Source organism: Schistocerca americana, chromosome 11 (genome assembly GCF_021461395.2).
Source record: "Schistocerca americana isolate TAMUIC-IGC-003095 chromosome 11, iqSchAmer2.1, whole genome shotgun sequence".
NCBI classification, from domain to species: Eukaryota; Metazoa; Arthropoda; class Insecta; order Orthoptera; family Acrididae; genus Schistocerca; species Schistocerca americana.
In genome coordinates, this window is record NC_060129.1 from 88,695,518 (window position 1) to 88,721,251 (window position 25,734).

At 43.6% G+C, this 25,734-nt stretch overlaps 1 protein-coding gene across 1 annotated transcript in view; it reads left to right on the forward strand.

Moving 5' to 3' along the window:
• Positions 1–17,910, forward strand: part of LOC124553277 (speckle-type POZ protein-like) — a 60,593-nt gene extending 42,683 nt beyond the window's left edge. Inside the window, exons 5-6 of the mRNA XM_047127161.1 lie at positions 4,625–4,774; positions 17,430–17,910. Coding sequence (XP_046983117.1) covers positions 4,625–4,774; positions 17,430–17,910 — 631 coding nt within the window. The remainder of the gene's footprint in view (positions 1–4,624; positions 4,775–17,429) is intronic.
• The last annotated feature ends 7,824 nt before the right edge of the window (positions 17,911–25,734 follow it).

Genomic DNA, 25,734 nt, shown 5'->3' on the forward strand with positions numbered 1-25,734 from the left:
CGCTCTCAGCTAATGTGGCGGGTCTACAATACTTCTGACTAGGAATTATTATAAGTTACTTTTATTTTTACATATATCTGAATATTTATGCACTACTCACTGAGTTGCTTGAGAAACTGGATTTCTTATCTTTCACACAATACTCCTAACACTGAATGACATATCACTCATTTATTTTTATTATTATAGAACTGCATTCTGTAATTATAAGCGAAAATTAATGTTTGAACGAAAATGCATATCGACACAGCTAGGTTTTCAAGATGCCCATTATTTACACATTAAATATGTAATTTTATCTGAATTATTTAGAAGTAAAGTTGGGAAATGCAGTTCCTAACGTAAATAGGATGCATGTCACTAGACCTAACCCTTATCTTCTTCATTGCCTCAAGCTATGTACACTATTGCATTGTAGCAAATCATCAGCTTACCATGACAACCACTTCACACACACTTATCCATCCATGTCACACGCATATACATGAAGAATCTCTTGTTATGTCAATGTTATATTCATTGCCCAGTTTTCTCATGAGAAATCACAAACGTTAACCAACACACACACACACACACCTAACACAACTACAGCTGTCAAAACTAGAAAGTGCCACATCTTCAATAACGTAGTTCTCATTTGATACATGGATTTCCAAACAGTTGCAGCCATTAAACACCGCTGTTACATGTAACATGGTTCACAAAACTCTTGAATTGCTTCTTATCTTTTCCGTGACAACACTTGCTTCATATGAACCAATTGTAAATTCCATGTCATCCAAAAACCATCTACAATTAATAAACATTGATATAACAGACACACACACACAAACACAGAGATACACACACATACACACACACACACACAGACACGTTCATTGACTTCAGTGCCAATCTTTCAGTTTCCAGACATTTGTTTGTATCTTCTCTTTTCTAGGAGAACACTCAATGGACTTTCCCTAATTTTTATATAAAAGCATGATTTCATGAGTCTTCACATAGATATATTTTGTGCATAGCCTTATGTAATACACTGAACACAGTAACGAGTCTAAATTCTTAATATATATATATATATATATATATATATATATATATATATATATATATATATATAAAATTGATGTGTCTGCTTATTTTACTGATCATCCTCATAGCCTCATTCATCCTTCCAGTCAGGTAATATTCAACATTCACCTATTTCGTGTGAGTGCTTATTGGTGTCAAATGCATCTATTGGCTGAAGTTTCAAATCTGTAATAAAGTATTTAGTGGAAGTCAAATTTTTACTGTAGTAGCTTCGTAATATGACAAATGCGATAAAACGTTTTTCTCTGAATGTCCTTCACTGGTCATTTCAGAAGTATCTGTCATCATATTTACTGTATGTTCCCCCTACAGCCTGGTCTGTAGCATTCTACCTAAAAACACCATCTGATGGACATAGTAGCATATTAAGTACATTTAAGAGTTACTGCATTTCTAATCTCTGTGTGATTGTTGTTTGGTATGTTAACCTGCTGGTATGAGGAACTCAGTAGAAGCAGCGTGTAAAGTGATTGTCTCACTAGTAAGTCATTTACCTTAGTGAACTAGTGGACCTGCTGTTGTCTTCGGCTGTATTTGTCCCATTATCTGTGGATGGGTGGATGGACAGATGGCGTCTGGTCTCTGTGTCAATACACGTATCCAAGCAGTCTACATCTGCAAAGCATGCCAACCACTGGACACAGCAGGACCAACCACCAGCATACAGCCACACAGCGAGCACAGCAACTACTGCCAGACACTCGTCACTGTTGTGCAGACCACAGGTCCCCACTCAACCCCCGCACATGATGGTACCACCGTCTCTTTCATGTCCTGAGTTCTGTCACTACATAACGATATATGAAACAAATTAGAGGGGGTGGCGTTACCGAAGTGTTATGGTGAAAAAATATTTTAGTTTCTAAAAGCAGAGGTTGTGATGGTTAACAGTAAACTTATTGTTTTAATCGATGTCGACATCTTTCTTTGGATTCAGAGAGGAAATGGCGTTCAATTTAGAGATTTCATGTAAGGACTTTGAATCTCCACGTATTCATCTGCACTGACTGTGTAGATTATTTTCATACCAAATGTTCGCTCAGTGTAGTAGTATGGGGAATGTTTGCTAATCTAAATTCTTTTCCGAAGTTACTGTATATATTAGCTCGCCTGGTTGGCTGTGTGGTCTAATGCACGGCTTTCTGGGCGGGAAGGAGAACCTGGTCCCCGGCACGAATCCGCCTGGCGGATCTGTGTCGAGGTCCGGTGAACTGGCCAGTCTGTGGGTGGTTTTTAGGCGGTTTTCCATCTGCATCGGCGGATGCGAGCTGGTTCCCCTTACTCCGCCTCAGTTACACTATGTCGGCGATTGCTGCGCAAACAAGTTCTTCACGTACGTGTACACCACCACTACTCTACCACGCAAACATAGGGGCTACACTCATCTGGTGTGAGACGTTTCCTAGGGGGGGGGGGGGGGTCCACGAGAGATCGAACCGCACAATAACCCTGGGTTCGGTGTGGGGCGGTGGAGGGGTGAAGTGGACTGCGGTAGTCGTCGTGGGGTTGTGAACCACTGTGGCTGCGGTGGGGATGGAGCCTCTCCTTCGTTCTAGGTCCCTGGTTAACATACAATAGAATACAATACTGTATATATTGATGTAGTGGATAGAGTTTCTAGTTTCATTGTTGGTTATGTATGTCCCAAATTAATCCTGAAGAGAATGGAAGTGGAAGCAGGTTAATGGTGCACTGCTATACGAGTAACATACATGAACATAAATGTATGGGGTTTATCAGCAGCAGAAGAGAAGGGTAGAGTCTGTAGACAGTGAAGCAGGTAAGACAGGAAAGGTAACCTCCATTTAAGACTATGATGTAGAGTCTATCTTTAAGTATACAATGCCTCAACAAGAACCGAAGTATCGAGAATGGCTGACGAAACGAAATGATTCTTCACGGGTTGAGACAGTACGTGATGTTATTTCGGTGGTTGAAAAATCGGGTCAAATTTACACAGAAAGTTTTGTGTTCGTTTGTGGCATATTATCGCACAAGATGCCTAGAATTCGTTGCTTCAACTGTGAACAACGGCACCAGGGCAACATATACACAGTAAAGGGTGCTGCAACAAATATGACACTAGTGGCTCAGGACAGCAATCTCTTAGTGCTAGTAGTGAAGAATATCATCACAGGAATTATCTACCAACTGCTGTAATGGAAGCCATCAAACCTATGTTCAGAGACTTGCAAATGAAAACTTATTGAAGAAAAGTCTTTGTGGCGGTACCCAAAAGCCAAATCAAAATTTTAAACAATGTGTGTAGGAGTCATAAAAACCATATTTTGCGGGAGTAAATGGACTTGCTATTGGTTTTTATGATGCAGTTTCGTGTTATAATGATGGTGAAAAAAGCAGGAAACATGCTTTAGAGAAATTGAGAATCAAGGCAGGAGGGAACTCCATCAAAGCTTTCTATGCAATGGACAGAGAGAGTGTAGTGAAACAGATCAATTATTTTTGGGGATGAGAGAAGAGTGTATCATAGAAATGTGAAAAGAAAGAAAACTGGTTTAGGAAAATTGAAAAGGACCTGCTTATGGAGGTGGGCAGCTGTAAATGAATAAGAGATACAAGGAGAAACGTTAACTGCCATTTTCCGCAAAACAAAGATTTCTGTACTTAGGTACATATAACATCCAAAATAAATATCCTATTACTTTCTAACCTGGTATGTTTGTTAAATACAAAATCTTTAGTGCAAAATTGTAGAGTTTTTCAAAGCTATTAAAAATTATGGTAATAATTGAAATATTTAACTATAAAATTTGAATTGTTTCTAAAGACGAAGTTCAAAATGAAACACCTAATTCATCTTTTCATTAATTAAATAAATTTCTTAGTTTCATACACCTATAACTGTGGTTTGTATGGTGTGCGAAATTCACCGAAGAATCTCTCTTGCTTATGAAGGGAAGTGTACCTATAGCAATAAATGCAGCCAACAGTATGTGAAAAAAATTATGAAATTTCACAGGTAAAAAAATTATTTTGTTATGTTTTTGAACTTTCACTGTTAGGAGTGTGAATCCACAACTTCTTGCTCGTGCTGACACAGCTTCACGAATTTATTTGTAAAAGTATAGACAGTGTATATTAAAGTGTCCTGTGGTGCCTCTCCTGCTCCAAGTCTGCCCATCTGACGTCCAACCCCCCTTAACGCACTAACTACAAACATCATCTCATGACGGCAACAACACATTAAGTGCATTGAAGGGGAACTGTCGTTCCAATTCCTTTGTGATTTATGCTGTTGTGCTTTGAAACTATGTCAACACATAGCTGTCATAAGCATAATTGTTGAGCTTCGTACGAGCCTTATGTTTATGTTTCATTTTGTACCAAATACTGTGTAATATTCTAGGTTACAGGTACGAGAAAATTAGGAGAAGCAATGTGTAAACTGATTATCTGAGTTCTGAGTGATTCATCTTAGCGGGCTCGGACAGTACCTCAGCTGTACCGTCTGTGGTACTCTTCCAACTGGACTCGATGTGAAAACCCTTTTGGAAGCAGTGTTCCTTCTGTGCAGCACGCCAAGCGCTGGAGAGGGCAGGACCGGCCCCTCCTCGCAGCCGCACAGTGGCCACAGCGACGACGGCCGGAGCCCAGCCGCAGCTGCGCCCCCCACCACTCCCCAGGCCACTCCACAGCCTGATGACGCCGCCGTCTCTCTGCTGCGGTGAGTTCCGTCACTTCTTGTGCAGATTGTACACAGTCAAAGTGCGACATGTTGGGAGGATAGCCTAGTGTTACAGTAAAGACATGGAATGTCGCTGATTCCTGTTTTTGACAAAGCAGAGGTTATAGTTCTCGTATAAAGTTACTGCTTTTATAACTGTGACGTTCGACGAGGCAAGGATGCAAGGGATTCTCTACACTCTTCTATGGGTTTGAAACTTGGCGTATTTTCAATTCCTAACACAACTGAGCCGCTTAATGAAATTATTTGTTGTAAGATGCAATAATACTGAATATATCCCCAAATATAGCAACTGTGTTGGTGTGTTAGAGGCAGTTTCTGTTTTCAGGGATGGCTTCCTATCTTATGAATTAATTCTGTAGGGGCTGGATCTTGATTGTTGCTTATGACTAGCAATCACCTTCACTATTAGGATGCCTCAGCACATGAGCAGGACTTTCTGAAACTTGCATTGTCTTGCATTTCCACGATTACTCTCCCTGAACTATAATGAGATATTTTCTGTGGTGGCTCGTGTTTCATGCCATTTACTCGATGTCATCTTCTATTACATTACTCCCGCCTCGTTTACTTATTCTACTTACTAGCGTCAATAACTTCCTACCTTACTTGTCCGTGAGCGACAGCAGCAGCGCATTTCGATAAGTGCACTGTCGTACCATCTCTAGAGCGACCTACAGTATTTCCGTGTCGTCGTGTGTCTGGTAGTCAGTGAGGGTGATCGGACCTGGAGCGGTTGGAGTAGGAACGCGGCAGAAGTGCAGTCGAAACGTAGGTGCAGTCAGATACTGAGCCTCGGAGGTCCACACAGCTGGTACCAGCGAGGGCGACCGTTGGTTGGGCGTTCGGTCCGTCACCTCATCGACGAGGTGTATTTTCTTTCGGTTCCTTCCTGTGCAGAGATGTCGGCTGTGTTCCCTCTGCATGGTTGTGTCCGAACCAGTGTCTCTGGGACGTCATCCATCCGAAGAAAGTCGGCTGGATTGGAGACGCACCAGCATTGCAGTCGGGACGCAGCAGCAGTGAAGTCGGGGACGGAGAGCCGGTGAGTCGCGGACAGCCAGTACTCGCAGACCGCTCGTGACACAGGATGAACTCTTTGACGGACGGAGATTGGAGTGGGACGACCGCTGGTCGTCTCATCGGCCGACATATATTTGATCTTTTCACCGCTTCTGGGCCTCATCACTGGGTCATCTTGCTGGATGTGGTTCGGTTCCTTCTTGTGCGGAACGTCTTGGCCAATGGGCAAGAGCTATCTCTGCGTGATTGGGTCAGAGCCATTGTGCCTGGATCGCCGTGTCTTCCACTTCCCGACAGACATCGGGTTCAGTCTGTTTGGAGCTGCAGTGAGCTCCGGATAGGCAAGACTCGCCCGACCATTGCTGATACACGTGGTTTGAGTGCCAATGGCCTTGGTTGCCTGCTGGTCGGTCGTGTGGTCAGACGACGTGTTTGGTCACCGACTGTCCTTCGGTTTTGTGTGTGTGTCCTCCTGTGGTATGTCCTAGTTCTTCATCAGTCATTCGTTTTACGAGTGTTCGAGTTTCTTGTGGCGGTATTCGGTGCAACACTGTGTACCCTATGTCAGTTCGACTGAGCAATGCGTTCCCCTAGGTAGTGTTATAGGTCCTTTGCTATGCCTTATCTATATAAACGATTTTGGAGACAATCTGAGCAGCCGTCTTCGGTTGTTTGCAGATGACGCTGTCGTTTATCGACTAATAAAGTCATCAGAAGATCAAAACAAACTGCAAAACGATTTAGAAAAGATATCTGAATGGTGCGAAAAGTGGCAGCTGACCCTAAATAACGAAAAGTGTGAGGTCATCCACATGAGTGCTAAAAGAAACTCTTCAAACTTCCGTTACACGATAAATCAGTCTAATCTAAAAGCTGTAAATTCAACTAAATACCTACGTATTACAGTAAAGAACAACTTAAATTGGAAGGAACACATGTAAAATGTTGTGGGGAAGGATAACGAAAGACAGCGTTTTATTGGCAGGACAATTACATGATGTAACAGACCTACTAAGGTGACTGCCTACACCACTGTTGTCCGTCTGCTTTTAGAATACTGCTGCACGGTGTGGGATCCTTACCAGATAGGACTGACGGAGTATATTGAAAAAGTTCAAGGAAAGACAGCACGTTTTGTATTATCTCGAAATATGGGAGAGAGTGTCACAGAAATCATACACGACTTGGGCTGGAGATCATTAAAAGAAAGGCGTTTTTCGTTGTGACGGAATCTTCTCACGAAATTCCAATCACCAACATTCTCCTCTGAATGCGAAAATATTTTGTTGACACCGACCTACATAGGGAGGAACGATCACCAAGATAAAACAAGGGAAATCAGAGCTCATACGGAAAGATATAGGTGTTCATTATTCCCACGTGCTACACGAGATTGGAATAATGAATTGTGAAGGTGGTTCAATGAACCCTCTGCCAGGCACGTAAATGTGATTTTCAGAGTATCGATGTAGGTGTAGAAGTTCTGTAATGCTGTTTGCTTACTGCAGTAGCCAGTTGATCGGCTAAGACAGCAGCGAGTGAATGTTTTCCTACTGAGTTGATGCTGTCCCCCACGACGTGTAGTTCCACAGCCGTTGCGATGTTCATATCTGTCAGTAGTTATTGTGCCTGGGCCTATTAACACAACAATGTTTGAAGACGAGGGTTAATGGTCTCTTCGCCTCGCTGGCAATTTCGTTGTAGTGTTTTTGGTCCGGTGACCGAAATCAGGTGCTTGTTTCGTTGGCTGTCTGTCGGTTGGGTTGCCTTCCGATTTAGAGACTGTTGGTCAGGCTGCATTAGTGTTACGATCCCAGGCTAACCGTTGGAAACTTCTGAGGGCCGTTCCTTGTGTGCTACATAGTAATTTCCCTGTTTGGGTTTTAGTTATTTTGTTTATGTGCGGCCTTCAGCGGAGTTTTAATATTTCTTAAATTAATTTTCTTGTTTTGCCCTTTTGCATGAAATGTTTTAAGACAAAGCTTTGTGCCTTTTAAATTGAAACTCTTTTCTAGGCCTTTATCCGTTGAACAATTTGTTTCATATGTTGCCTTCAGCCAAGAATCAATATCACTTAAATTAATGCTCTTACCTTGTCCTTAAGGCATGGGATTGTAATTTTTGTATAGGGGCCTTCAGCCTAATTTTGTATGAAAATTTTTAAGACACGGACTTCTGCCTTTCAAAATTCAAACTCTTCTTTCTAGGGCTTAAACCATTACATTATTTACTGATGTGCTTCCTTCAGCCAAGTTTCAATCTCTCTTAAATTAATGTTCTTGTCTTGCCCTTTTGCATGAAATATTTTAAGATAACTCCTTCTGCCTTTTCATGGTAACTCTCCTTATTCTTTTATATGCAGCCACCAGCCAAGTTCCATTTAAATTAAATTGCTAAGACCTTCAGCCTCTTTCGGCTGAGAATTTAGAAAATATTTAAGGGTGAAACCTCCAGAAGAACCTTCTATTTCAATTTCTTTTGGATCCCTGGGAATGGACTATCAAGGTGGAAGTGATCGTAGAAAAGAGACGGAATGAGTTACAAAGGGATAACATTCTATGACTTGGACCTTTGAATTCCTATGTTTGATTGTAGTTGGAAAGCTAGGGAGTCTAAAAACGGAACTGCAAAGACCCAGTGTAGATACAGTGGGGGTCGTTGATGTGAAATAGAAGAAAGCAAAGGATTTGTCATAAGACACATTGGGATAATATCAACAGCATATTATATAATGGGATTCGTTATAAATAGGAAATCAGGGGAGTGTGTGGGCTACTGTGAACTGCTCAATGACAGAGGTTTTCTCACCAGATTCGATATAAAAAATGGTTCAAATGGCTCCGAGCACTATGGGACTTAACATCTGAGGTCATTAGTCCCCTATAACTTAGAACTACTTAAACCTAACTAACCTAAGGACATCACACACATCCATGCCCGAGGCAGGATTCGAACCTGCGACCGTAGCGGTCGCACGGTTCCAGACTGAAGCGCCTAGAACTGCTCGGCCACACCGGCCGGCGATTCGACATCAAAAGAACACCGACAACAGTAGTTTATGTACACATGGCAACGACACAAGCAAAAAGAGAAAAGAGATGAAGCATGGGATTGAAATGCGATTGTAGAGGAAAGAAAAGAAGAAATTGTCATGGGGATTATGGGCTTGGCACAGTGATGAGAGGGGTAAGAGTCTAATTGAATTCTGCAGTCAAATTGAAATGGTAATAACGAATACTCTGTTCAGGAATCATGTGAGGAAAAATATACTTGGGAAAGATCCAGAGACACTGAAGGATTCGAGCTGGATTACTTCATGGTCAGACAGAGATTCCGACATCAGATATTGGAACGTAAGGTGTACCCAGATGTACACAAAGATTTAATAATTATGAAGAGTAGAGTGAAGTTTAACAGAATCGTCCAGAAGAATCAGCATAGAAGGATGTAGCATCATGCAGTAATGAGAAATGATGAGATGTGCTTGAAGTTAATGAACGATGTGTAAATGGCGGTAAGGAATATCACAGTAGGCTATTCAATTGAAGAGGAGTGGACATCTCTGGAACGTAAAATCAGTGGTGGTGGACAGATAAACACAGATAAAGGGAAGCTAACTTCGAAGAAACCTTGAGTAACTGTAGATAGACTGCAACTGATCAACGAAATAAGAAAGCATGTAAATGTTCAGACAAAGACAGGAAGACAGCTACATTCACTTAGGTGGCAAGAGTCGTGGGATACCTCCTAATATCATGTCAGACCTCCTTGTGCGCAACCTAGAGCAACAACTCGAGGTGGTGGGGACCCAAGAAGTCGTTGGAGGTCCCCTGTAGAAATATATTGCCAGGCTGCCTCTATAGCCATCCACAACTACGAAAGTGTACCTGCTGCAAGATTTAGTACAAGAACTGGCCTCTTACTACGTCCAATAAATCATCGGTGGGATTCATGATGTGCAATCCGGGTGGTCAAATCATTTACACCAGTTGTCCACAACGTTCCTCAAATAAATCGTGGACAGTTGTTGCCCACGGGCATTATATCGTTGTTTGAGAAAATTGAGTCAACAAATGGCTGAAAATGGTCTCCAAGTAGCCAAACATAACCATTTATAGTCAATGATTCATTCAGTTTAACGAGAGGACCCAGCCCATTCCACGTAAGCACAGAGCATGCCATTACAGAGCCAACACCATTTTGCACAGTCCCTTGTTGGCAACTTGGGTCCATAGCTTCGTGGGGTCTACGCCACACTTGAACATTACAATCAGCTCTCACCAACTGAATCCGAGGCTTATCTGACCAGGCCACGCTTTTCCAGTCGTCTAGCATTCAACCATTATGGTCACGAGACCAGGAAAGGGATTACGGGTGGTAACATACTGGTAGTGAAGTCACTCGCATTGGTCATCTGTTGCCACAGCACTTAACGGCAAATTTGGCGCACTGTCCTAGTGGATACGTTCGTCGTATATTCTACATTGATTTCTGCGGTTATTTCACACAGTATTGGTTGTCTCTTAGCACCGACCACTACATGCACAAGCCGCTGCTTTTGGTCGTTACATGAAGGCTGTCAGCCACAGCATTGACTGTGATGAGAGATAATGCCTGATATTTAGTATTCTTGGCACACTCTTGACACTGTGTATCTTGGAATATTGAATTCCCTAACTATTTCCGATATGGTATGTCTTATGCATCTACCTCCAACTACTATTTGGTGTTGAAAGTTAATCCCCACTGTGTGGCCATAATCACGACGGAAACCTGTTCACATGAATGACACCTCTGCCAATGCACTGCACTTTTTTACCTTGTGTATGTGATACTGCCGCTGTCTGTATATGTGCACACCACTATTGAATGGCTTGTCACCTCAGTGTAGGCCATTTAGAAATGACATATGTTGGATGTGCCGCATAGACTAGGTGAAACAACTGCAGAAAAATTGTGAAAAAACTAAAAAGAAATTGTCTTTTGCAGGACTGACACATAATATAGAAAAATCAAATTTACAAACCCCATGGGAATTCCACTGCCAGCCTCAGAAGACAGAGCACATAGGTGGAAAGATTACATTGAGAGCCTCTACGAATAGGGACCTTGTTCGATGATTTGATAGAGGAAGGAATCTGTGTCGGCGTGGAAGATATACAGGATCTACTATTAGAGCCAGTAGTTTAAAGAACTCTGGATGATTTGACAACAAATAAAACTGACAGGGTACCTAACACTTCATCAGGACTACTAAGTTCATTGGGTAAAGTGGCAACCAAACGACAATTCAAGATGGAGTGTAGAATCTGTAAGTTGGCGACATACCATCACTCTTTTACAAAAATGTCATCCACATATTTCCCAAGATAGCAAGGGAGGATACGTGTGAGGACTAGTGCGCAATCACCTTTCTTACTCATGCATCCAAGTTGCCGACGAGAATGATATATAGAAATAGTGAAAAGAAAATTGAGAAACTGTCAGATGACGGTCAGTTTGACTTTAGGAGAAGTAAAGGCACCAGACATACTGTTCGAAAGTTGTACGTTATAATGGAAAGCAAGTAAAAAGTTTTTTGACCTAGAAAAAGCGTTCGACATTATATAACTCTGCAAGATCTTCGAAAGTCTTATATAAATACACTCCTGGAAATTGAAATAAGAACACCGTGAATTCATTGTCCCAGGAAGGGGAAACTTTATTGACACATTCCTGGGATCAGATACATCACATGATCACACTGACAGAACCACAGGCACATAGACACAGGCAACAGAGCATGCACAATGTCGGCACTAGTACAGTCTATATCCACCTTTCGCAGCAATGCAGGCTGCTATTCTCCCATGGAGACGATCGTAGAGATGCTGGATGTAGTCCTGTGGAACGGCTTGCCATGCCATTTCCACCTGGCGCCTCAGTTGGACCAGCGTTCGTGCTGGACGTGCAGACCGCGTGAGACGACGCTTCATCCAGTCCCAAACATGCTCAATGGGGGACAGATCCGGAGATCTTGCTGGCCAGGGTAGTTGACTTACACCTTCTAGAGCACGTTGGGTGGCACGGGATACATGCGGATGTGCATTGTCCTGTTGGAACAGCAAGTTCCCTTGCCGGTCTAGTAATGGTAGAACGATGGGTTCGATGACGGTTTGGATGTACCGTGCACTATTCAGTGTCCCCTCGACGATCACCAGTGGTGTACGGCCAGTGTAGGAGATCGCTCCCCACACCATGATGCCGGGTGTGGGCCCTGTGTGCCTCGGTCGTATGCAGTCCTGATTGTGGCGCTCACCTGCACGGCGCCAAACACGCATACGACCATCATTGGCACCAAGGCAGAAGCGACTCTCATCGCTGAAGACGACACGTCTCCATTCGTCCCTCCATTCACGCCTGTCGCGACACCACTGGAGGCGGGCTGCACGATGTTGGGGCGTGAGCGGAAGACGGCCTAACGGTGTGCGGGACCGTAGCCCAGCTTCATGGAGACGGTTGCGAATGGTCCTCGCCGATACCCCAGGAGCAACAGTGTCCCTAATTTGCTGGGAAGTGGCGGTGCGGTCCCCTACGGCACTGCGTAGGATCCTACGGTCTTGGCGTGCATCCGTGCGTCGCTGCGGTCCGGTCCCAGGTCGACGGGCACGTGCACCTTCCGCCGACCACTGGCGACAACATCGATGTACGCCCCACGTGTTGAGCAATTCGGCGGTACGTCCACCCGGCCTCCCGCATGCCCACTATACGCCCTCGCTCAAAGTCCGTCAACTGCACATACGGTTCACGTCCACGCTGTCGCGGCATGCTACCAGTGTTAAAGACTGCGATGGAGCCCCGTATGCCACGGCAAACTGGCAGACACTGACGGCGGCGGTGCACAAATGCTGCGCAGCTAGCGCCATTCGACGGCCAACACCGCGGTTCCTGGTGTGTCCGCTGTGCCGTGCGTGTGATCATTGCTTGTACAGCCCTCTCGCAGTGTCCGGAGCAAGTATGGTGGGTCTGACACACCGGTGTCAATGTGTTCCTTTTTCCATTTCCAGGAGTGTATGATAAAGTTACAGGGAAGGATGGGTAGGTTACAACATGTACAAGAACCAAGAGGGAACAGTAAGACTGGAAGATAAAGAACACAGTGCTCAGATTAAGTGTGTAAGACAGGAGCAGTCTTTTGCCCCTGCTATTCCATCTACGCATTCAAGAAGCTGTGATGGAAATATAATAAAAGTTCAAGGGTGGGATTAAAATTCGCGGTGAAAGGATGCCAATGAAAAAATTGGTTGATGACATAGCTATCCTCAGCGAAAGTGAAGAGTTACAGGATCTGTTGATTGAATGGAGAGTCTGGTGAGCAAGGAAAGTGAATTGAGAATGAATCACTAAAAGAAAATTCTACTGAGAAATAGCAGATGTGAGAAAACTTAAATTGGTGGTCATGAAGTAGCCGATATTAAGAAATTCTGGAGCCAAAATAAACCTTGATATACAAAGCAAGAAGGGCATGAGAAGCGTAGTAGCAAAGGCAATATGGGTACAAATAGCCAACATAATTCTGCTGTTATGAAACATTTATGTTTGGATTACTACTTTGTATGATATTGAACTGTAGACAGTGGCAAAAAACCGGAACTCGGGAGACTAGGAGCGTGTGAAATGTGGTGCTAGAGAAAAGGGTTGAAAATTAGGTGGATTTGTCAGATATGGAATGAGGGGGTACTCTCCAGAATCAGCGACATACGGAAACACTGACAAGACGAAGGATATGTAGAGCGTAAAGACTGAAGGAAAAGACAGAGATTGAAATACATCCCACAATTAATTGAGTGTGTAGGGCGTAAGTGCTACTTTCAGATGAAGGTTGGTGCCGGAGAGGAATTCGTGGCAGGCCACATCAAACCGAGTAGAAAACTACTGGCTAAAATAATCTCATTTGACAGATTAATAGAATGTATCTGTACTTAATTGTCTTTAGTTCGTAAAGGAAGTGCTACATATTATTCTTGAGCATGCAACACCCAGTTCGTAGTATCAAAATGTAGGTGTTTATGTCACATGTAAATAACATGGCCTGTTTCTCAGTAGACATTCAGTTTCATCGACGGTATATGGACACCTATTAGAGAAAATTAATAAAGGGTGTGTCAAAGTTTCATCTCTATCACGGCTTTTATTCTGCTGAGGGAAATTTGAGTAATGGGTGTGAACTTCTGTGGAGAAATGAGAACCCATTATTCCTCAACGTTGGACGCTTCAGTCTACAGCGAAGCCAGCTTCTAACTCATCCCAGAGCAATTGCATTGGATTCAGCTCGGAATTCTGGGCGGACAGTACATTAATAGAATGTTGTTATCCAAAAATTCTCGCCTGACAGATTATGATTTATGATAAGAAGCACTGTCTTGCTAACGGAAACAATGTTGCTCTACAGTATGCAGTACACAGAGCTGGGAAACGTGCTTGCTATACTGTCGAATTAAGTGATCTCTTAAGCTCAATAGGGGAATAATACCATAACCATGGAAATATGCCGATAATTTAACGCCATCTCCTCTCTCCTTCACTTCTGACATTACACAAGATGGCAGGTAGCAGTCATAAGCCAAAAACAGAGCGTTCCATCAGATTGCCACAGGTGGTTCATCTGTGCAGGATATTTGTTTCCATTCATCCATTGTCCAGTGGCGTTACCCTTTTCACCAATTTAAGTGTTGCGTAGCACTGACTGCAGAAATGTGTGCCTCATTGGGGGGGGGGGGGGGGGCTGCTCGACCATTTTACAACATTCTTTTTACCTCCCTATGCATAGTCGTTGTGCTGGCTGCAGTGCTTCAAGCGATTTTTTTACAGCGACCCTCCATAAAGCTTCATGGTCCCTGTCCATCAGTACATGCCTCTTCTACCTTTTGCTATGGTTGTTCCTTTGCATTTCCACTTCAAAACAGCGTCTCCAAAAGTCGACTCAGGTGACGTCTAGTGCACAGTCTAAGTCCCTAACCCCCTGATTGACCCATTCTGCTATTTCTGGTTCTGTACTGACAACACAAGTCTCTCTGTCTCCTTTTATACTGGCGGATCGGCCTCTCATTACATTTGTTGGTCAGACACACATTAGATAGAGGTATCTAGATACTTTTGATCTGAGAGTGTAGCGTACCTCGTAGCCTATCCCTGATGTTGAGCAAGCTGTAAAGGAAACAAGAGAAAAATTTGCAGTAGGAATTAGAAGCCATGGAGAAGAAATAAAAACTTTGACGTTGACCAATGACATTGTAATTCTGTCACAGAGAGCAAAGGGCCTGGAAGAGCAGTTGAATGGAATGGATAGTGTCTTGAGAGGAGGATATAAGATGAACATCAGCAAAAGCGAAACGAGGATAAAGGAATGCAGTCAAATCAGGTGATGCTGAGGGAATTAAATTAGGAAATGAGACAAAAATGGTTCAAATGGCTCTGAGCACAATGGGACTCAACTGCTGTAGTCATAAGTCCCCTAGAACTTAGAACTACTTAAACCTAACTAACCTAAGGACATCACACACATCCATGCCCGAGGCAGGATTCGAACTTGCGACCATAGGGGTCATGCGGTTCCAGACTGTAGCGCCGCTAACCGCTCGGCCACTGCGGCCGGCAAATGAGACACTTAAAGTAGTAAATGAGTAAAGCTATTTGGGAAGCAAAGGAACTGATCTTCGTCGAAGGAGAGTGGATATAAAATGCATACTGCAATGGAAGCGAAAGTGTTTCTGAAGAAGAGAAATTAGTTAACATCGAGTATAGATTTAAGTGTCAGGAAGTACTTTCTGAAAGTTTTTGTATCGAGTGTGGCCCTCTATAGAAGTGAAAGATGGACAGGAAACGATGTAAACAAAAAGAGAATAGAAGAGAAATGCAGTGCTACAGAAGAATGCTGAAGATTAGATGGGTAGATCAGGTAACTAATGAGGAGATACTGAACAGAATTGGAGAGAAGAAGAATTTGTGGTACCACTTGACTAGAAGAAGGGATCGGTTGCTAGGGCATGTTCAGCGGCATCAAGGGATCACCAATTTAGTATTGGAGGGCAGCGTGGAGGATAAACGTCGTAGAGGGTGACCAAAAGATAAATACACTAAGCAAATTCAGAAAGATGTAGGTTGCAGAAGTTACTAGTCGTTGAAGAAGCTTGCACAGGCAAGAGTAGCATGGAGAACAGCATCAGAGCTGTCTCTGGACGGAATACTACAACAACAACATCAATATACATAAATGCTGTCAGGTATTTAGTGTTAAAAGAATGTAGGATTCCACGGCCGGTGTCATAGTGATTAAAATACTCCTGGGTGTTATGCTGCGTCATTGCTAAAAACTAACAACAATAATAAACTAAAACCGACATTTCGGCCGAATCACTAGGTCTTTAGTATGTTGACGAAGCCAACATGCAGCTCGGCTAGTAATTTGAATGGTATAAAAAGCGCGTGAAATTTGATGTACCCTGGTGTCCAAAATTAAAGCAACAAACGGAAATTTTGCAAGGTTGCGTATATTTTGCCATAAAATTGTACAAACAGGTGATAGTAAAACAGAAACGATGCAAAATATAAAGACATAAACAGCTACAAAATCCACAAAGGTAGATAAAAATGTTCTTTTTTTTTTAACTTAACCGATTTGCACACACAATCGACAACTGGTTAATGTGTTCAGCATCGGGTGTGACCACCTCTGTCTCATACAAGCCTGACAGTGACAGGGAAAGCTGTGAATTATGTCATCGTTCTCATTTGGAGGCAATCACACTATTCTTCCTGCAGAGCTACTCGCAATTCTTATAGAATTGTTGGTGGAAATCCGTCGAGAATGACTCTCCAGACTATATTGGAACTCACCTGCGAAAAGGACATGGACCCTTTGCTCGGCCATCTAGGTGGCATGTTGACGACTTTAACATTTCTTTCTGTGAATATGTGTCAGAGGTACATATCCAACAGGTCTCTGTCAATAAAGGCCACTCTGCTGATGCCTTCTGTATAAGGTCTACCTCGATACAACACACCCAGTGCATGCTACGAGGTTAGATGGCAGTTGCCATGCAGTAGCAAGGCGGTGCTGTGATGCCCTTTTAGCCAGATAGCGGTCCTCCCTTTCTGGTATCACACATGTTGGGTCCTGCCCTCGCCTTTGAGATACAGTTTCTGTCTCTACAAACTGCCCCCACATCTGAGAAACACCAGAGCGCAGGGAGCCGGTAGGCGTCTTCTCTGTACCATATTCCACCGTCTGTGACTGTGTCTACAGCGATTGTGGATGTGGGACAACCCAGCAAACAATACCCCATTTTGTAGTTTCGCTGACTTCATCGTTGGAATTGTTCATTGACTGGAATGCCAGCTTCCATGCAGAACACCATGGTTCAGGCATCTGCTGCCAGTTTGCATGATTACATTGGGAATTAGACACACGATGGGGAAATCACAGTTTCTTGCTTTAATTTTGGACACCAGTCTATTGTGGTAACCTTCTTGGAGAAATGACTTTTTGGAACTCATCACAGTTCTGCGATAGTGTTTTGTCCTCTGACTTATGTGTTGGGTGCAATTTGTAAGTGTCTTTCTTTTGATGTAGGGATCTTTCTGGAGAAGAGAAGGGCCAGATGCTGATCGTGGCCGCTAAGGAGGGGTCAGTGAGCAAGGTGCGAACTTTGCTGGCTGTGGGGGCCGACTTGGAGGCGAAGGACGACGACAAGCGGACACCACTGCACTGGGCAGCAACCAGGGGACACGTGGAGGTGGCGAGGTGTCTGCTGGAGGATGGAGCAGATGTCAACGCCAGGGACAATTGGCAGAACACGCCTCTGCATCAGGCTGCATGGAATGACAATGCGGCTGTGGTGCGGCTCCTGGCGGAATCCTCTGCTGACCCCAACGCCAGGGATGGCGATGGGAACACACCACTGCACGATGCGGCATGGCGTGGACACGCAGATGCGGCGACTGCACTACTGGAGGCAGGGGCTGACAGGGAAGTCAGGAATGACGATGCGGACACCCCGCTGGACCTAGCCGAGCAGAACAACCACCAGCAGCTCACATACATCCTAGGATGAAGTTCAGTGTAATGAAAACGAATCTGGAGTAAATAAAGCTTTCTATGCGACCTCTGCTACTTTTAACATAAAGAATTACGAAAATCCTGCAGTATTGCTTTGCACCTATATTTACATAGTACATACAACGACCCCAGTACCGTTACAACAAGAATGCTTCTAGACTATTACAGGTAAAAGGAGAGGCACTCCTTTTGCTGAAAATTCAAAAGAAATTGAATAATTCTCATTAATAATAAACATCAGGTTTCTACAGTATTTTATTAGTGGAAAATGCTTTTTAGGTCCATGTTTGGTGCTATGTGGAACTTCTATAAAATGACAAAATTAATAGATGTTTTTGAAATGCCAGGGCTAACAGGACAGAGCAGATGAGGTTGTGGAAAGGGCCCAAAATAAGTTAATGCCAGTTTCACTTAAAATACAAACTTTACTAATCAACACACACAATATTACAACAAGGAGCAAACCACTCAAAACTTTTATCGACCTCCTTTGATTAACCTTAGATCGGCTGAAGGCCACACTCAAAATCCAAGACTCAAGACCTAAGTAAGAAATTGAAGGACAAGCTTCTTCTGGAGCTTTCACCCAAGAATAGTTTCTAAATCTTCAATCTAAACAGGCTGAAGGCCTTAGCAATTTAATTTTAATTGAACTTGGCTCGAGGCTGCATATTAAGAAATAAGAAGAGTTGAAATCAAAAGGCAGAAGGCCTTATCTTAAAACAAAAGGATAACGATCTTATGCCTTAAGGGCAAGACAAGAACATTAATTTATGAGACATTAAAACTCGGCTGAAGGCTGCACATCTACAAATAATTTAACGGCTTAATCCCTAGAAAGGAAAGTTTCGGTTTTAAAAGGTAGAAGGCCGAATCTTAAAACATTTCATATGAAAGTTGGTTGAAGGGCCCTTTAAAGAATAACAATCTCATGCCTTAAGGGCAAGAGAAGAAATTTCGTTTAAGAGATATTAATACTCAGCTGAAGGCCACATACCGACAAAATATGTTTAACGGCTTAAGGCCTTTTAGGCAGAAAGCCTTACCTTAAAACATCTTGTGTAAAATTGGGATAAAGGCCCCATATAAAAGAATAACAATCCCATGCCTTAAGGGCAAGACAACAACATTAATTGAGAGATATTGATACTCGGCTGAAGGCCACACATTAACCAAGTAACTAAAACCCAAAGAGGGAAATTATTATGTAACACACAAGGGACGGCGCTCAGAACTTTCCAAGGGTTGACCTGGGATTGTAACGCTAACTCTCATTTAGGTAAGACAGCCAGCCTGTGCAACGACTTCTTAATCTCACGGCAACTCAACCGACAGACAGACGATCGACCAATGAACAATATGAGTTCCGCTCCATGCAGCCAGCAAAACGACCACAAGATTTCAATACATCGACACACAGAATATTGGCGACCGCAACGACCAATAACACCTCAGCCGTCTATCTACACACCGTGCTAGACAGCAACAACACAACGAGGAAAATACACTGCCTAAAATTACGTCAACGACCAGGAGAGGTAACCGGAACGTCAAGGGCCACAAGGCAGATGATACCGCTCGTCAACTTCAATAACAGAAAATAAATTAAGTTAAACTCCACAGGAAGATGGCTGGAACATTAGCCAACTTGAAAACACCCACGTTGTTGCTCGCAAGAATGTCACAAAAGCAACTACTAGGTTCAAACGAACAAATGTAAACAGCTGAGGCTTGATAGTATGTTAAGTGAGGACTCAACTCTCATGTCCTAGATCGGTGGGCGACGAACTTTGTAGCACTTGAAAGCAGCGTCTGAAACTCCAACCGCGCGTGCATGCCGCCAGTGGCTCTGACCCTACTCCGTGCGACGGGGACTTCCCTGCTGCTCCATGTCAACTGGAAACGGTGAAAGGACCAAACATACGTCGGCCGAGGAGACGGCCAAGCGGACGACCAACCAACGGTCGTCCTTCTCCAACCTCCCTCTGTTGGACTGTTCGTGTGTGTCGCCAGCGGTCGGTGAGCACTGGCTGTCGGCGCCTCATCGGCGCTTCGTCCCCGACTTCACTGCTGCTGCATCCCGACTGCACTGCTGGTCCATCTCCAACAGACTGCCAGACGTACGACGACCCGGAAATACCATTGGTCGCTCCACGGACCGTATGACAGTGCACTTATCGACACGAGCTGCTGCTGCCGCTCAGGGAGAAGTAAGACAGGAAGTAAATGGATAGGAAAACGAGGTGGTAGTACCAAAAGAGAAGATGACAAACAATAAATGGCATGGGAACTCGGCTCAGTTTTATAGAAGTTGCACATACCACCAAACATGCACCTAATTTATGCATCATTCTGTATGAACCGAAAATAATAGTTCATTTTTCCTAAAACTGACTGGAATTCTGTGACGTTGCGAGGTATTGGCAGGTCTCGTATAGCTAACAAATGCTACTGAACAGGATGTTAACCTTGATTGTTTATGACATGACCAAGATATTGTACTTCAGGTTTAAGAAAATCACACTTGCCCAGTCTACAATTTAGTCCTGCATCATATAACACACAAAGCAAGCAGATTTGCAATGTGTTCTTCAGGTGTACGACCTGAAACGACAATATCGTCTAAATAGTTTGAACGGTTTGGTACTTGAGCAGTCAGCTGTTCAGAATACCGTTGAAAAATGGAGGTGCGAAGGCACTGGCAAAAGGCAAACGCAAACATTTAACCAAACCCACATGAGTGTTCGCAACAGATGCTTTTTGTGGTTCTTCATCTATTGGTATTTGAAGACATGCGTCACGCAAATCAATTTTTGAAACGTGGCGACCAGCGTCTAATCTATTCATGAGACTGTCTGGGAGTGGCAATGGATATATACCAAGCACAGCTTGTCGGGTGACTGTAGACTTAAAGCCAACACAGAGGCAAATGAGACTGGAAGGTTTGGGGAGCAAAACCAGTGGACCTGCCAATTGACTAGCAGGTATGAGAGTTCTTTCTGAATTTTTCAATAGATACACTGAGCCTTGGACAACACTTTTGACGCAAAAGCGGTAGGCTTGTCTATGTCACCAGTTCTGTGTGAAATCACTGCACTGATTCCATAAGACGAAGCGTCAGTTTGCAACACAACTGATTTGTCAGGATCAAACTGAAGTAAGCATCGATCACTAAGCAACGCATCTTTCAGATTTTGGAAAGCAAACGGCACTCATCCCTCCAAACAAGGAGGACATTCTCGCAAGGCAAGCGATGCAATGGAGCTGCGACATGCGCAGCATTCGGTATGACCCAAGTGTAATACACTACTAGCCATTAAAATTGCTACACCAAGAAGAAATGCAGATGATAAACGGGTATTCATTGGACAAATATATTATACTAGAACTGACATGTGATTACATTTTCACGCAATTTGGGTGCACAGATCCTGAGAAATCTGTACCCAGAATAACCACCTCTGGTCGCAATAACGGCCTTGATACGCCTGGGCATTGAGTCAAACAGAGCTTTGATGGCGTGTACAGGTACAACTGCCCATGCAACTTCATGCAGTTCATCAAGAGCAGTGACTGGCTTATCCAGAAAGGCCCGTACAGGACCTGCAACATGCGGTCGTGCGTTATCCTGCTGAAATGCAGGGTTTCGCAGGGATCGAATGAAGGGTAGAGTAACGGGTCGTAACACATCTGAAATGTAACGTCCACTGTTCAAAGTGCTGTCAATGGGAACAAGAGGTGACCTAGACGTGTAACCAATGGCACCCCATGCCATCATGCCGGGTGATACGCCAGTATGGCGATGACGAATATACGCTTCCAATGTGTGTTAAACCGCGATGTCGCCAAACACGGATGTGACCATCATGATTCTATAAACAGAACCTGGATTCATCCGAGAAAATGACGTTTTTCCATTCGTGCACCCAGGTTCGTCGTCGAGTACACCATCGCAGGCGCTCCTGTCTGTGATGCAGCGTGAAGGGTAACCACAGCCATGGTCTCCGAAGTGATAGTCCATGATGCTGCAAACGTCGTCGAACTGTTCGTGCAGATGGTTGTTGTCTTGCAAACGTCCCCATGTGTTGACTCAGGGATCGAGACGTGTCGGCACGATCCGTTACAGTCATAGAGATAAGATGCCTCTCATCTCGACTGCTAGTGATACGAGACCGTTGGGATCCCGCACGACGTTCCGTATTACCCTCCTGAACCCAGCGATTCCATATTCTGCTAACAGTCATTGGATCTCGACCAACGCGAGCAGCAATGTCGCGATACGATAAACCGCAATCGCGATAGGCTACAATCAGACCTTTATCAAAGTCTGAAACGTGATGGTACGCATTTCTCCTCCTTACACGAGGCATCACAACAATGTTTCACCAGTCAACTGCTGTTGGTGTATGAGAAATCGGTTGGAAACTTTCCCTACGCCAGCACGTTGTAGGTGTCACCACCGGCGCCAGCCTTGTGTGAATGCTCTGAAGATCTAATCATTTGCATATCACAGCATCTTCTTCCGGTCTGTTAAATTTCGCGTCTGTAGCACGTCATCTTCGTAGTGTAGCAATTTTAATGGCCAGTAGTGTAGTTCATTTTCATTAAGGCTAACTGAAATTTGGCACATTGCGAGGAACAGGCAAATTTCGTATGGCTGACAAATGCAACTGAAGAAGATGTACGCCTTGGCTGTTTATGACATGATCAAGATACTGCAGCTCAGGTTTTAAAAAATCGCGCTTATCCAGCCTGCACTTTAGTCTTTGCATCAGACAACACACAACAATTTTACATTATGATTTTCAGGTGTATGACCTGCTATGGTAATATCGTCCAAATAGATAATATTCTTCTCGGGTATGCAGCCGGATCATAACGTCTTCATGACACACTTCGTTGTCAGATCGTCCAAATAGTTGTAACAGTTTGGCACTCGAGCAGTCAGCTATTCCAAATACCATTGGAAAACATCTGATATGGAAGCACTGCCAACTACACACACTTTTTGAGATTCTACATCGAGCGATATTTGAATACACGCATCGCACAAATCAATTTTTGAAAAGTAGCGCCCAGCGTCTAATCCATCCAAGAGATCCTCTGGGCGAGGTAAGGGATATGTATCAATCACAGTTTGTGGCTTGACCACGGACCTGAAGTCGAGACAGAGGCGAATGCGACCTGAAAGTCTGGCAGCAAAACTAATGGAATTGCCCATTGACTAGCTTGTATAGGGACAATAGCTCTGTTATTTAGCAATTCTTTATGTCCAGCAGCTATTTCGTCCAGTAATGCAATAGGATCAGTTCTAGCCCAGAAAAATTTCGGCTGACCATTGTCTTTCAGAGTAATATACGGAACAAAATTTTTAGCATTGCCTACACTTTCAGAAAAGAGTTCAGGGCATTATTTTAACTAGCTAGCTACACTGTCTTTAGCATTGATTGCATTCACTGCCAACACATTGTACTGAATTTGAAAGTAAAACAAATCAAATGAATCAAGTCCAAATATGTTCTCACAATCACATGTTTGTAGCACACTTACATTTCACGTATGTGAGCGATACATGACAGGCAAAGTATATTTTGTGGGAACAGGAATGTCTTGCCTATTATAAGCCATTAGGTCCATGCTAGGTTTATACAGGCGTGGGGAGACCAGAAGTTCATATGTATTACGATTCAGTAATGTAACAGAGGAGCCTGTGTCCATCTGAAATTTCACATGTTTTCCACTAATATGCAAATGAACAAAACGTTTGTTGGACTGGTGTAGCACTGAAGAAACTGTTCGCTTGCTAGTTATGCTGATGCCTGCAGCAGGCTTTGAGTACACTGGATTGTTTACATGGGCCTTTTGACTAGAATTTTTTTCTGTAGCATACATACAGATTGTACGTGATCTTTCGTTCCACAAGCCTAACATGGTGCTTGTTTAGACGGGCAGTCATGGCATTTGTGCTATGAATAGCACCAAGGGCATGACTTAACTCTGTTTGCCTGTGTTGAGAGCTGGTTATGCTGCATAGAGAACTGTTAACATGTGGCGCTCGCAAGTGGCCGCTGCCTAATTTGCCCGTCGCGAGCAACAAGGGACTCTACCTGACAGTTTGGTGGCCCAAATTTATCAGCCGACATGGTACCTGAATTGCCCTGATCTAAAGTTTGCCCTACTTGCTAAATTGTTGGATCAGACTGTTTCAAAATCTGTTCCCTAAATGTGACATCAGTTACAATGTACACGCTCACATCACGCAACATAAATCTGAATACAAAGCACCACATCCACATTTGAATTTGCATTTCCTCGTCACACCCTGAAAATCTCTTATCCACTCATAGTAAGTTTGTTCTGACCGTTTCTTGCAATGACAGAATTGATACCTAGCTACTACCATATCCAATTGTTGGTCATAATAGTTAACTAGCGAATGTACAACCTTGTCATGGGTAAATTCACTCGAGTTGCGGTAGGGAATAATTTCTGGATGAGGCAAAGGACTGCACTTCCTACTGTTGATAAGAAATAACAAAGTTTCACAGTACCTGGTACGCTGTGAGGAATTACGTGGGATTCAAACTTGTGAAACCTTTCTGGACTTTTCTCTTGTTGTTCATTAAACTGGCGAAAAGGCGGTACTGCACTCGGTGCTAGAGGTGTGGTATTTTGTGCTGCATTTGTGGCTTGAGCGATGAGTAGATACTGTACCGTACTCAGTAGATTTGCGATTTGCTGACTGTGAAACTGAAACATCTGTTTCAGCAGCGCTCCATCTATCACTTGCCGCTGTGGCGTTGGAGCAGAGGATAAGAGAGGTGGGTTGTTCATTTTGGAAGAGAGAAATGCAATAAACAGACAAGGCAAGCAATAAAAAATAAGTACAAAAACAAATGAAATTTTCGCAAAGTTCACCCGAAAACACTGATTAGCAAAAACATTATAAGAGACGTTATTAAAGCATGTAAACACACCTCTGAATAGAAAAGCCAATGTAGAATTAAGACGGCAGCAAAACAGAAAAGAAAATCCTTGGCCATCAGCCACTGGGTTCCTCTTAAGATTCATCGCCAATGCTGTATCCTCCCTCGATGTCGAATATCGGGTGCCTAGGGAACCTGGTTCTCGGATCGCTAGACAGCAGTTCAAGCAAACCATATTAAAAAATTGTATTACTAAATTAGTCAATGACAATATTTAACTTTGAAAATAACACAGAAGTGTCGCAAGAAAAGTCTCTTCAGTATGCACAATTCTTAAGTCGCTGGTCTTGATGTGCCTAATCTCGATGCTACTGTAGAAGTAGCCACGACCAGCCGGGAGCTGAGCTTGTGTTCTCTTCGCCCAGAGGCCGCTACTATTGCGTTGTCCAGGAGAGGTGTCAGTCAGTGTGGTATTGGGTGACGTCTTCTCCACAGCGCTCTCTGCTCTAACGTTTCCGACTTTACACCGGAACAAATTTACTCATGTATGTGCACACCAGATAGTTCAGTGATTAATGAGTATAACTTTAATGTGGCATCTGCAGCAATAATCAAACAAAATTATGTGCTGATCATTTGAAGTGTGGTTCATGGTGTCGGTTCCTGTAGTCATGTCCTAGTTCATGAACCACAGGCAACGTAAGAGTGGCCAAGTAAGTGGTCCCGACAGTCGGGGTACCAGTTACTTTGGAATAAGGCTGGGCATCTCGGACATATTCTCAGTCGTGGTCACCTTTGTGCTCATACGGCAAAGACTACCAAATCCACCGGTTAGTCCCTCAGCCGTTACGGGTAAAACCCAATGAGACTCGGGGCAAGTAAGGCTAGCAACC